Source organism: Bos mutus, chromosome 9 (assembly GCF_027580195.1).
Source record: "Bos mutus isolate GX-2022 chromosome 9, NWIPB_WYAK_1.1, whole genome shotgun sequence".
In the NCBI taxonomy this organism is placed as follows: domain Eukaryota; kingdom Metazoa; phylum Chordata; class Mammalia; order Artiodactyla; family Bovidae; genus Bos; species Bos mutus.
The window spans coordinates 93,222,973-93,236,785 of NC_091625.1; the positions used below are offsets into that span (position 1 = coordinate 93,222,973).

General features: G+C 37.7%; 1 protein-coding gene across 8 annotated transcripts in view; it reads left to right on the forward strand.

Annotated features, from left to right (window-relative positions):
* The window catches only part of ARID1B (AT-rich interaction domain 1B), a 435,159-nt gene that overhangs the window by 111,906 nt on the left and 309,440 nt on the right, over positions 1–13,813 (forward strand). For all 8 annotated transcript variants that reach the window (XM_070376934.1, XM_070376935.1, XM_070376938.1 and 5 more), the window contains exon 3: positions 12,674–12,823. In XM_070376934.1, coding sequence (XP_070233035.1) covers positions 12,674–12,823 — 150 coding nt within the window. The remainder of the gene's footprint in view (positions 1–12,673; positions 12,824–13,813) is intronic.

A 13,813-nucleotide genomic window follows, 5' to 3' on the forward strand; every position in this document is an offset into this window, starting at 1 on the left:
TCATGTTCCCATCCACAGAAGATACCAGTTGTGTGTCTCTCCATTTGCTGTTTTAAAATTCTAGTCTGATTCTGGTAAATCCCTGTTTTCTCTGTTTCTCCTGCTCCATGGTTATCTCCAGTAGAACAGTCCTTTCAATCTAGCATTCACTGCACATGTTCCAGTCATGCGGTTACAGAGTTGACATTGCAGCTTCAGCAGAGGTTATCTCTCTAAAATTCTCTGAAATTCCCCTTTGGCACATCCATTTTGGCAGCTGGGTTTATATGGGAAAGTGGCAAAGCTCTTGGCTCCTCTTTTCTGCTTTATGAAAATAGAAATCTCTGGCCAGAAGGGCAGCTAGGCAAGAAGCTATAGATAGTTCCCATCAGTTGCACTGCCGAGTTTTTCCATTTTTACCTGTAGTAAATAGTATTCTCACCGTGTGCGTGTGGACCAAGTGGTGGTTTTTAAAAACATGAACATACTGTAGCCTCACACTTAAAGTCTTGTTAGAAAACCCTGCTGTTGGAACGTGTGTGTGAGGTCCTGCTGCACTGTTTTGGCTTTTGATTTTGTAATCTCTTTATATATTTTTTAAAGAATTGAAACCACTCAAAGACTGTGTTCACCAATTCAGATACTGAAAAATACTGCAGTTTGGGCAGTAAGATGACAAGAAAGATGGAAACTCCAGATTGCTTTTCAGTGAGGTATATTCACTACTAAATAAACAATATCATGTGTCTGTTTTCTAGGTTAAGTGCTTTCCTGAATGGAGACACCTGAGGTCCTGTGAGACAGCTCAGGCCTCTTCTTTTGCCCTTCCTCTTTCCTTCCTTCTTTTCTTTAAAATTATTTTTAAGTAGCGTTTTCTAGGAAAATGTTGCTTCTGTTAGCAGAGTTGACCTATTTATTACTACAGATGGCTTTCAGGGCCCTTCTTTTCTTTCTGTACATACTGTGAACTCTGGGGAAGTTGGCCTTCATGCAAGCCATGTTGATGAATTTCCATAGTTCTGATTCTGTGATTTAAAAATGACTACATGTGTTTGGTATGAAAAATACTTAGTTTTTGTTTTGTTTTAAATGTAAATAAATACTGATAAGCTAGATGTCAAAGCTTTTGCATTAGAAATGAGCAAGGCTCCTTTTACTATTAAATTTTCTTCCTGCCAGTATTACTATTTATATTAGTAAGACATATAGACTCATGGGTGAATTTTTCTCCCCATGATGATTTATGAAAGATGAGACCACTTGTTTTGGTATGCAGATTCTGTTTGTTTCAAGAATAAGGACTCTGAATTAATCTTTTACTCTTAGGTTGACCCCTCACCCATTCATAGTAGTTGGAAATATGATCTTTTTTAAGCTAAAATGTTTAGAATGAGATTTATCATCTTGTACTTTGCATACTATTTTCTCTCTGAGGCCACAAATTTTTTTGTTATGCTTCTGTTTTGTCAAAGAAGCGCACAGTAGACCTCATAAATCTGTGATATCAAATGCCCTCGATGAATCCTTGGGAAGAAAGTGTTTTAAAGTGCATAATTAAGGCACTTGAGCATAAAACTACAATTATACACTTGTGTGTTAATTTTGTGTACAGTAAGACTTTATTTCAACACTGGTTGTAAATGAGAGGAAGCATTTTACTGCCCATGAATGCCTGCATTTTATGAATGCTTAAACAAAATGTCCTCAAATTGGCTGACCTGGAAAGAAAGGTGAAAACATCTGTAGTTAGGAGGTAGAAGAGAATACAAAATTTGTAGTAGAGGTTTCTTTTTAAAAGTAAATACAAGAGTGATTTTACTTTTGTGTACAGCCCTGCTTGCTGTGCCTTTGGAATCATTTATGCTATTTTAGCTGCTATTCCACAGTGAAGGCTAACAGTGAAAGCAATTTAGATGAGGCAATGAAAATAATCAAGGGACTTGAGGGCAGAAAGCAGTTGACAAGGAATCTCTGATCGAGGAGATTTGAAGGCATTGGTTGGCATTGACTGACCATACATTTTTTAATCAAGTTCCAGGTAGTAGCATTAGCGGACAGCGGACACTCTGAAGCTTGGAGTTCATTTTATGAAAACTGAAGGATGTAGCACTTTACAAAATGGATAATAATGTTCCAGAGCTTGTTACCCTCAAGAGGTATCCTGGACTAGAAATATAAATTAATTTAAGAAGAGTATAAATAAATTTGTGGATAATAGAATAGTGATTATGCAGAGGAAATAAAGGCTGTTGAGGACATATCTCTGACTTCTGGAAATTGAGGTCATGAAAGGCACTGCCACTAGTTCCCACAGCCACGTAGAGTATTCACTCTGCAAAACGTTGGTCTGACCTAGTATTCATTAAGCTGCGATTGGCTAAATATAGAACAGTTGGACTTAGAATAAGCAGTGAAATTTTGTAGGTAATTAATAATTACAAAGACAATCCAAGAGAGATTACATGTATATTATTCTCACTGTTTATAATCTTATATTGTGTGTACCTGATAAGGAAGCTTTAGAAAACAGAATTTATCATGAGAAGAGCTATTGCTGATAACAAATGAGAACTTTTCAATTTAGTTTCACAAACCAAAAAGTAAATTTATTTTCTGATACAAAGTAGAAAAAATTTTTTTACACTAAGGGAGTGGGCTAAAGCAGCCCAGATATGTTGGTTATTTTTCAGCCTGTTAAACAACAGCAGTGTTTATGGTCCAGAAGTTATCTGTTAGGAACAAGGGCATGGACAGAAATGGAAGTGGGCTCCATAGCAACGGGAGCTGTGTAACCAGCTCCTTTGTGTGATTGGTCATTAAGCCTGTTCTGCTGGAGTTTAGACACTGTTTGACTCTGGACTGTTCTGCCCACTCTTCCAACCCCACGTTGTCTTTTTTCTGTTACTCAAGGGAAACTGGACGAAATCTGAAGGAAAAGTGCATAACAGTCAATATTCTGTGTACATTTGATTGTCAGTTTTCAAGCATGAAGGAGTAATTTCAGGAATTGTGGAGTTTCCCCCACCCCCACCAAGCAAGCTTAAGGACAAGATTTAGTTTTCTTTTTATAATAAGAAAGTGAATTTTAAAAGCACCTTAATTGTTTAAAAGTCCCAGTTGGGAACTTAGTTTAAAGGACTGTAGGTAGATTGCGGAGCATTTGTAGGATTTTGACCTTGTAAACTTTATTACCTTCTAACACATTATTTTTGACTGGACATGTTGACATAATAAAATTTTCTCTTGCAATTTGTTCAGACACACATAGATTCAGCATCTAAATTCCTTGCTGTGGGGACTTTTCAGTCTGTCTCTTTTGTATGAAAAATAGCATTTACTCTTCCTGTGAAATTGGAAGCCAGTAGAATTTGCCACAGTAATGACTAAAATGTAGCTGCCATGAGCTCATGATTTTTCCTGTGCTTTTTGCTTTCCTTTTTTGTAGAATGTGCCTGGAAGAATTCAAATTTATGGTCAAAAACAAAAAGTAAGAGGCTATCTGCTATTAAGTATAAATTATTATAATAATATACTTTTCTGATAATTCTTAGAAAGGCAGCAATAATTAATCCAAAAGAAATTGCATTTAGTTCTAGAATCATGAAAAACTCAGAGTTGGCTTAGGAAATGATACATAAGATTTGATGTATATACTTCTGGGCTATTTATGCTATACCCACCACTCATATACAGATTTTCATATTAAAAAAAATGTATGTATGGAGTAGGAAATGGCAGCTCATTCCAGTATTCTTCCTTGAAAAACCCATGGACAGAGGAGCCTGGAGAGCTACAGTCCATAGGATCCCAGAATGAGATAGGAGTGAATCACACATTCATGCACGTATATGGTTTTGTAACCTGCTACCCCTTACGTCCCTCCCCAGTAATCCACGGACATGCTTTCTTCCTATTCAATACATATTATGTACAATTAAGATTCATTCATTTTAATGGTTCTGTGATACTCCATTGAATAAAATATCATTACCCTCCTCCTTTAAACCAGTCTCTCTTGATGTACTTTAACCATTTAGGCTGTTTCACTCTTGAGTGGGGGTGCTGTCGTGGGGCTGTCGTGACCTTTTTGCTGCACATATCTTTGCATACTTGTTTTATATTTTTCCCTTAAGGTAAAATTCTCAAAAGCAGAATTCTGAGTTAAAGAGGTACTGTTTCTATATATTGTGCATTGTGCACGCAGTACATGCTCAGTCATATCCAAGTCTTTGTGACCCCATGGGCTGTAGCCCACCAGGCTCCTCTGTCCATGGGATTATCCTGGCAACAATACTGGAGCAGATTGCCATTTCCTCCTCAAGGGGATCTTCCTGACCCAGGGATTGTATTCCCATCTCCTTCGTCTCCTGCATTAACAGGAGGATTCTTATCACTGAGCCACCAGGGAAGCCCATATATATTGCGACTTTTATTAAATATTTGAATTTACATACTCATTGCAATTATTTCAGTATTAATTGCTGTGTAATATTTTCAGTTTAGTTGCTCAGTTGTGTTTGACTCATTGTGACCCCATGGGACTGCAGCACGCCAGGCTTCCCTGTCCATCACCAACTCCCAGTGTGCTCAAACTCATGTTCATCGAGTTGGTTAGAATTATGTAAACTGAAAATATGAAAACTCCCTGTTAAGCATCTCGAAATAGTTACTCTTTTATTATCAAATAGGAAACTTATATCTAGGCCTAAGTAAAGCAGAAGTGGTTTGACATAAATACATTATAAAAAATGTGAAGTCAAAAGTTTGACAAAGTGTGGATACCTTCTTTGTTAGTAAGTGTATGTACATATTTTAAAGATATACATACAGTGAAATGCTCAGATCTTAATATATGACTTGATGGGTTTTGACAAATAATGTACAACTTTGAACCTACCAGACCAGTTCAGATACAGAATATTTTTGTTCCTCCCAGGAGTTTGCTCATCCCTCTTTCTATCTAGTCCTCTTATCCCATAACCACTGTTGTGACTACTAACACTATAAATAAGTTTTCCCTGATTTTGAATTTCATATAAATATACAGTGTGTTGATTGTGTACATGTAATATAGTTCTAGAGGAAAGTGTAGATACCAAGCCAAACTGTTCTTCTTAAGACACATACTGGAGTAAGAACAAGAAGTCTTTCAAAAGAATGAAGTTGGACCCTTACCTTACACTATGTATAGAAATTAACTCAAAATGGGTCAAACCTAAAAACATAAGAGCTAAAGCTGTAAAATTCTTAGAAGAAAACATAGGGGAAAGTGTTATGACTTTAAATCTGGCAGTGATTTATTGGACATGAAACCAAATGCACAGGAAACAAAAGAAAAGATAAACTGGAGTACATCAAAATTAAAAACTTCTGTGCATGAAAGGACACTATCATGAGAACAAAAAGGCAGCACTCAAAAGAGGCGAGACTATCTGGAAATCATGTATCATTTATGGGATTAATATCCAGAATATATAAAGTACTCCTACCACACAACAACAATGAAAAACTAACAACCCAATTTAAAAAATGGGTGAAAGACTTGAATATCGTTTCCAGGAGAATAAACAAATAACTGATAAGCTTGACAAGAATGCTTAGCATCACTAATCATTAGGGAAATGAAAAGCAAACCTGTAATGAGTGTGATACCACTTCACACCCATTAGGATGGCTAGTACAAAAACAAACAAAAAGCAGATGTTGTCATGGATGTGGAGAAATTAGAACCCTTGTGCACTGCTGGCAGGAATTTAAAAATGGTATTCTGCTATGCAAAACAGTATGGCAATTTCTCAAAAAATTAAACATAGAACTACTATTGTTGTTACTGTTTAGTTGCTAAGTTGGGATCCCATGGACTGCAGCATGCCAGGCTTCCCTGTCCTTTACCATCTCCTGAAGTTTGTTCACATTCATGCCTGTTGAGTTGGTGATCCTGTCCAACCATTTTGTTCTATGTTGCCCCCTTTTCTTCTGCTCTCAATATTTCCCAGCCTCAGGGTCTTTGCAGTGAGTTGGCTCTTCACATCAGGTGGCCAAAGTATTGAGCTTTAGCTTCAGCAGCATTCCTTCCAGTGAATATTTGAGGGTTGATTTCCTTTAGGATTGACTAGTTTGATCTCCTTGAAGTCCACAAGACTCTCAAGAGTGTTTTCCAGTACAATACCAATCTAGCAATTCTACTTCTGGGCTGGGTAAAAGAAGTGAAAGTAAAAGCTTGAACAGATAATTGTATGCCTATTTTCATAGCAGTACTATTCACAATACTATTAATACTATAAGCAGTACTTACAATGCTTATACTTAGCAGCAATACTATTCACAACCTAGACAGCATATTAAAAAGCAGAGACATTACTTTGCCAACAAAGATCCGTCTAGTCAAAGCTGTGTTTTTTCCAGTAGTCATGTATGGATGTGAGAGTTGGACTTTAAAGAAAGCTGAGCACTGAAGAATTGATGCTTTTGAACTGTGGTGTTGGAGAAGACTCTTGAGAATCTCTTGGACTGCACGGAGATCCAACCAGTCTATCCTAAGGGAAATCAGTCCTGAATATTCATTGGAAGGGCTGATGCTAAAGCTGAAACTCCAACACTTTGGCCACCTGATGTGAAGAACTGACTCACTAGAAAAGACCCTGATGCTGGAAAAGATTGAAGGTGGGCAGAGAAGGGGACAACAGAGGATGAGATGGTTGGATGGTACCACTGACTTGATGGACACAAGTTTGAATAAGCTCTGGGAGTTGGTGATGAACAGAGAAGCCTGGTGTGCTGCAGTCCATGGGGTTGCAAAGAGTCAGACACTACTAAACGACTGAACTGAACTATTCACAGTAATCAAAAGATAGAACAACCCTTTTAGTATTGAACCCTTTTATTTTATCCTTGAGGCTTCCCTGGTGGCTCAGATGGTAAAGAATCTACCTGCAATGCAGGAGACCTAGGTTCGATCCCTGCATCTGAAGATCCCCTGGAGAAGGGAATGGCAGCCTACTCCAGTATTCTTGCCTGGAGAATCCCATGGGCAGAGGTGCCTGGCGGGCTCTAGTCCATGGGGTCGCAAAGAGTCAGACATGACTAAGTGACTAACAGTGTCCATGATGGATGACTTGATAAACAAAATACTGTTTGCATTAAAAATGGAATATTTTTTAACCTTAGAAAGGAATGAAATTCTGATACATGCTATAACATGAGTGAACCTTGAAAGTGAAAGTGTTAGTCACTCAGTAGTGTCCAACTCTGTCACCCCAATGGACTGTAGCCTGCCAGGCCTCTCTGTTTATGGGATTTTCCAAGTAAGACTATTGGAGTGGGTAGCATTATCTCCTCTGGGGCATTTCCTGACCCTGGGATCAAACCCAGGTCTTCTGCATTGCAGGCAGATTCTTTACTGTTTGAACCTCTAGAGAAGCCCAAGTGGAGTTATTGTTTAATGGCAATAGAATTTTATTTTGGGATGGTGAAGTTTTGGAGATAAATAGTTGTGATGGTTGCACAATGGTGTAAATCTACCTGATGCCTCTAAACTGTGCACTTTATGATTAGAATTCCATGTATGACTATAGCAAAATCTATTTTTCTCATTTACCTACTGTGCTGGAATTAGATTGTGTCTTCTTTCTGTCTCTTGTAAATAGTCCAATGTAATATCCTTATTGGGACACATGGGAGTGTTTCATGGGGATGCATTTACAAGGTGAATTGCTAGGTCTTAGGGAAGTGCACCTTGAAACTTAGTGGGGAGACCCTTTTTATCAAACTTCTTTAGGAAGGAAGAGGATGAGAATATAAACCTTATTTCTTCAGTTTTGAAGGATGAACAGAGTTCAGGGTAAAAAGTAAAATGAAAAATGAAGCCTGGAATTCTGCACATTTAACATGATACAGAGATTTGAAAGTTATTGATCATATCCTTTATCAGAGTAGTTTCCTAAAGCAAATACTTATAGTAAATGAATGATTTTTAGCTATACTTTGCCTCTCTAATACTATTTGGAAGCATTCACATTTCTTTGAAAATTAAGATAACTTTTTTTGTTACTGTGTATGCACATGTTGCTGGAAAAGGAAATGACAACCCGCTCCAATATTCTTGACTGGAAAATCCCATAGACAGAGGAGCCTGGCAGGCTGCAGTCCACAGGATTGCAAAGAATCAGGCATGACTGAGCATAGATGATCGCGTACTCATGTTCCACTTCAAAATCCTCTTTATTTAGAAATGAGAGAAATTTTTGTTTTTCTTATCTTTAAATAACAAATAGGCATCGTAGGCATTTTCTGGAGATTTCCTTTTGGCTTAGTTTAGTGATAAATATCCAGTACATTTCCTGGGTGGTAATGCCCTAGAGAGTTAGCTGGTAATGGTCAAGGCTTCTCCGCTGCTGTAAGTATGAGGTTTGGGGTGTTTGTTTGTTAGATTAGGTTGAGCATATGTGTATCAAAGACTTGGATGGTACAAGTGATTTCAGTTTTATAATGTTTTCCATCCTTAGTTTAAAATTTTATATAATATTAACTTTATTTAATAATCCATTGAACGACATTCATTTATTCATCCAACAACCATTTATTGAGTGGCAGGCCCTCTTCAGGAGGCATACCACAGATATAGGAGTGTGTAGTCAAGTGATGAAGACAAACAGTGGAAACAGGAACACATCAAAGGTCAACTGCCTAAATCTAATAATCTCCCCTGTGGTAAAATAGAATCAGAAATGGCATGAGAATGATGGTGGTTTAGGCCGGTCAGGGAAGGAATGGCATCTGAGACAGAAGTGCTTTGTATCCTCAATTTTCAGCACCCAGTTCCTGAAACTCAGTAACTCTTGGTTAAATTTCACTTGAATCCAACAGTTTGGTAATCTTCATTGTTGTTAAGTTGCTAAGTCATATCCAGCTCGTTTCAACCCCATGGACTGCAGCACGCCAGGCTTCCCTGTCCTTCACTATCTCCCAGCATTTGTTCAGACTCATGCCATTGAGTCAGTGATGCCATCCATCCATCTCATCCTCTGTTGTCTCCTTCTCCGCCTGTTGTCAATCTTTCCCAGCATCAACGTCTTTTCCAGTGAGTTGGCTCTTTGCATCAGGTGGCCAAACTATTGGATCTTTACCTTCAGTATCAGTCCTTTCAATGAATGTTCAGGGTTGATTTCCTTTAGGATTGATTGGTTTGATCTCCTTACAGTCCAGGGGACTCTCAAGAGTCTTCTCCAGCACCACAGTTTGAAAGCATCAGTTCTTTGGCACTCGGACTTCTTTATGGTTCAGCTCTCACATCCATACATCACTACTGGAAAAACCATCACTTTGACTAGACAGACCTTTGTTGCCAAAGTGGTGTCTTGCTTTTTAATACACTGTCCAGGTTTGTCAGAGCTTTTCCTTCCAAGGAGCAAGCATATTTTAATTTCATGGCTGCAGTCACTGTCCACAGTGATTTTGGAGCCCAAGACAATAAAATTTGTCACTGCTTTTGCTTTTTCCCACCTATTTGCGATGAAGTGATGTGACTGGACACCATGATCTTAGGTTTTTGAATGTTGAGCTTTAAGCCAGCTTTTTCATGAAGTAAGAGATAAATAAAGACTCCCAGTAGCCAAAATAGATATCACAAAACTTGAGACAGTAAAATGTACTTCACTCATGGACTGGCCCTTCAGGCCTTCATGACAGTGTAGTATAGTAGGTTTCTCTGTCCTCAGCAGAGTCTGTTAAAGATGGAGGTCAGAGTGACAAGAAGTGGCTGAATGCCTTGATGGCATGTGAGGAGCCAGCAGTGTGGGGCCAGAGTTATTCTGAGCTTTGGTTAGACAACTTTTGGAGTTGGCTCTGGGGCATTCCTTGTCTTATGGCTCCGTTCTTCAGTTTATGTTTCTTAATAATGATTGTTTGGTTTAAAATGTCAGAAAAGCATCTAATAGATTTTTGAAAGCCCTACATCTAAATTGATTTAAAGCAAAACATTATTGATCATTAAAAAATTAAGACATTAGTTCCTGACAATTGAGGTATTATATTTAGAAATTGGTTTTTAAAGGTAACAGTTAATAATTAGTATTTAGAGATAGTGCTACAACTTGTAGTTTAATAAATAATAATAGAATATGTGTAGAATTCCAGGTAGAATTATAATATTGCTGGTTATTATATTAATAGGAATCAATAGAAGAGGTAGCCCCATTTTGCAAATGGAGATGTAAGAGATATCATTATGTGATTGATTATATTCACACAACTAAGGTATAGGAGGACTTGGATTTAGGTTTCGTAAATTGCTAATACAGAAATTCTGTAGGTAGATGAGCATTTTAGTCACCTCTATTCAGTTGTGTCTCCCATGTAAGGACAGTGGACCACATGCAGTTGCTTGGCTCTAGGCCCCAGGTCTTATAGCCCACCTGTACCATGTTATAAGTTATCCCAGGCTCTCAGAGGGTTAGATGCCAGTTAGTTAGTACCACATAATGAGACCATGTATCTAAAAGGATAACAAGTAGATTTTTAATTGAGGAAAACAGCAACAAAATCTCCCAAGCAGGTGCTTTTGATGGTTTTCCCCATGACGTTTATTGGGGTCAGCAGATTGTTGCTACGGATCCATTGTGGAATTGCTTACGTCCCCACCCATTCTACCTGCCTCACCTGCACCTGCCTTGCTTCCATGCTTTTCAGAGTTGGGATAGGTGGTTAAAGGATATAGTAAGCTCATGGCTGCTCTAGTGTTAGGAGACTAATGCAATATGTCCTCTTGTTGTCTTGCTTAGAAAATAGAGGACCCCCACCCCCTGCCCTGAAACAACACTTCCATATTGTGTTTAAGGGTTTCTGTAAACCAGAAAGTCAACATATTAAAGTGCAATTCATAGGGGAGTTGCTGGCTGTGTTGACTGAGCTTTACAGTCATTTTAACACTGGCAAAGTGTTACCCTAACTGCTTCAAATCAAACTGCAAAGATGCTCGTGTGAAATATAGTATTAGATATCAAATCAAACATATGGGTGTTGAACGAAAGGATATGTGTTGTGGTAGTATATGGTATTCTAGCATGTGGAGTTGTATTTTATGGAAATTCTTTGGCTTGGCTCATGGCAGGGACATACATTCATTATGAGACATCAAGCTGTAAAATAAATAAAAGCAAAGAATTCAACTATGCTGTTGAATGGTTTTCAGTACAAACTTGTCTGTTCTAGTAACTTAGGATCTGTGTGATGAGAAGCGTTTGTAAGTCATTGTGGCCAAATGTTTTGTCACCATTGCTAGAAGTTTGAAAATAATCTAGATTAGGTCAAAAGGAGTATGAACTTTAGCATTTTGCAGTTTTTTCTTTTTACTTCATAGTACATATTACAAATTACTGTGCTAATTGGTCTTAGAGGCAAAATGTTTAATATATTCCTTACTCTTTTTCCCTCTCATTCAATATTCTGTAGTCAATTTGTTTTTTAAGTGTATATCTGGAACTGATACTTAATTCTTAGAAGTATATAGGCTTATGGGGATGAAGTTCTTGGATTTCTCAAATGAACTATATTGTGGTATTAACAGTGACTTCACCATTCTTGTCCCAGGAGTGCTTTTTGCCATTCTGATACCTTGTTTTTCTTTTCCTCTCCTATTCTTTCTCTCAGTTAGGGAAAAAAAAATGTGTCAATAGATTTCTGATTTGATAGAACATCAAAAAATATCATCAATGGTATATTTATTGCATGAGGAAGAACTTCTCTTTGAACAATTTCAATATTTTTTTAGGTTCATGTAACTAGAAATGGAGAAGACCCATTTTAGGTCATTCTGTCTACATCTTGGGTATTTCCAGCTAAGTGCTTCCCTGGTAGCTCAGATGGTAAAGAATCGTTCCATCCCTGGGTAGGGAAGATCCCCTGGAGAAGGGAATTGCAACCCACTCCAGTGTTCTTGCCTGGAAAACTCCATGGACAGAGGAAGTTTATAGACCTGGAGGTCTATAGTCCATGGTGTCACAAAGAGTCGGATACAACTGAGTGACTAACACTTGGACACTTTACATCATTGACTGTTTATCAACTAGGAAAATACTATTCTTGTATAGCTATGAATATCTTGCTCATATTGATAGTTACGTTGTTTGGTATACATAGTATTGTTTTCTAAATGTGTTTCATTTTATTGTAAAGCAGTGTTGCTTCTTTTTAGCAAAAATAGTGAATGGAATTGCTAATGTAACTGGTATTTGCTAAAATGTAATTGAGGCATTCTGACCTTCGTTGAAACAAACGTGTACCCAAATCACAAGCATCCTACAAAATTTTAGTAAGGGATCTTGAACTGGAGTTCATTTTCATTTGTGTATTGCATAAGAATGGATTAGTATAATCTTTCTCTGACTTCCTTGGCAGAAGCAATTTTTTTGATGTCAGTATTCGGAGCTTTTTACCCCCTCTGGATTTTTGTGAAATTATCAGTATTTGATATCTGATAAAGTATTTTTTAAAGCAAAGTTAAATTATCTTTTGTCTTCATTGATAGTATGTGAGGAGAAGGCAGTAGGCCGATTTATCTAATGGAGAGAATGTTAAAAATTTGAATTCAGTTGCTTAGCAAAGAACCTACTTCACGTTGCTGAATCAAAACCATATTTGATTTTATTGAATTGCATGTTTAGACTTTCTCTCACTTGCCCGTCTTGACTCTTGACAGATGCCACCTCAGTACGGACAGCAGGGTGTGAGTGGTTACTGCCAGCAGGGCCAGCAGCCTTACTACAACCAGCAGCCGCAGCCTCCGCACCTTCCCCCGCAGGCGCCATATCTGCCCTCCCAGTCCCAGCAGAGGTACCAGCCGCAGCAGGTGAGCACATTCCTGGTCACCAGGCCTCTTTCCTGTGTTCAAAGGCCACCCCGGGTTCTGAGACATTTTCCTGTCCCACTTAGAGAATTTCTGTTCTCAGTGGGAAAAAATGAAGTTTTGAGAAAATGTAGAACTATATCCTAAATGTTTGTTTAAGAATGGATGTTTGAGATTGAAGGGTGGGAAGAATGAGTAGCTTAATAGCTTCTTACATTACCGGTTAGTGACAGCAGAAAACGTCAGTCATTACATGTTCTTTGTCATGTGTATTCCGAATCTTTGAAGAAAGTGCTCTGTCACTTTGTTGAGGCTTATTGAGGAAAATGGTTTTATTGATCATTTAATCTTGCTAGTTGGCACATACATGGTGTTTTTATCTTGAGCTTTCTTTTGATTTGTTTTAATGGTAAGTGCTACTGTATCAAAAACATTGTTGCCTTTGGCAGTATTATTCTTCCTAAACTAGTTTATAAACAGATAATCACTTCAATTACAATATATTAAAATACTGAAGGGAATCATGTACTTTGAGTATGTTAAACAGTTTCCAGTTTAAATTAGCCTCATTAAATACTCTTTGAGGTTATTGGGCTACATATTTCAGCTTACATGATTTGTTGAAAAATAGTACATATGCGTTGGGTACAGTGATTCAGTTTCATCTTGTTTTAGAGATTGTCACCGAAGATATTAAAAGGCATCATGAACTCAGGACCTGTACTCTGAATTCAAATAGAACGTTCATAGCACTTTCAGTCATAAGTATAAAATTGTAACTTTGCATTTTGTATTTTCCTCTTCTTTCTTTTTTGTGGGTGGCAGTGATGAAGATAGGGGAAGACAGTGGCACTGACTGTTCAGTCTTCAAAATGATTCCTAGACAGCTTGGAGTGATTGCTGATGCTAGGCAAAGTATATAAATATATGAAGCTTAATTTTAACAAATTCAGCTGATTTCGTAAGGATTTTATTGGATTCTTTGTAGGCTTT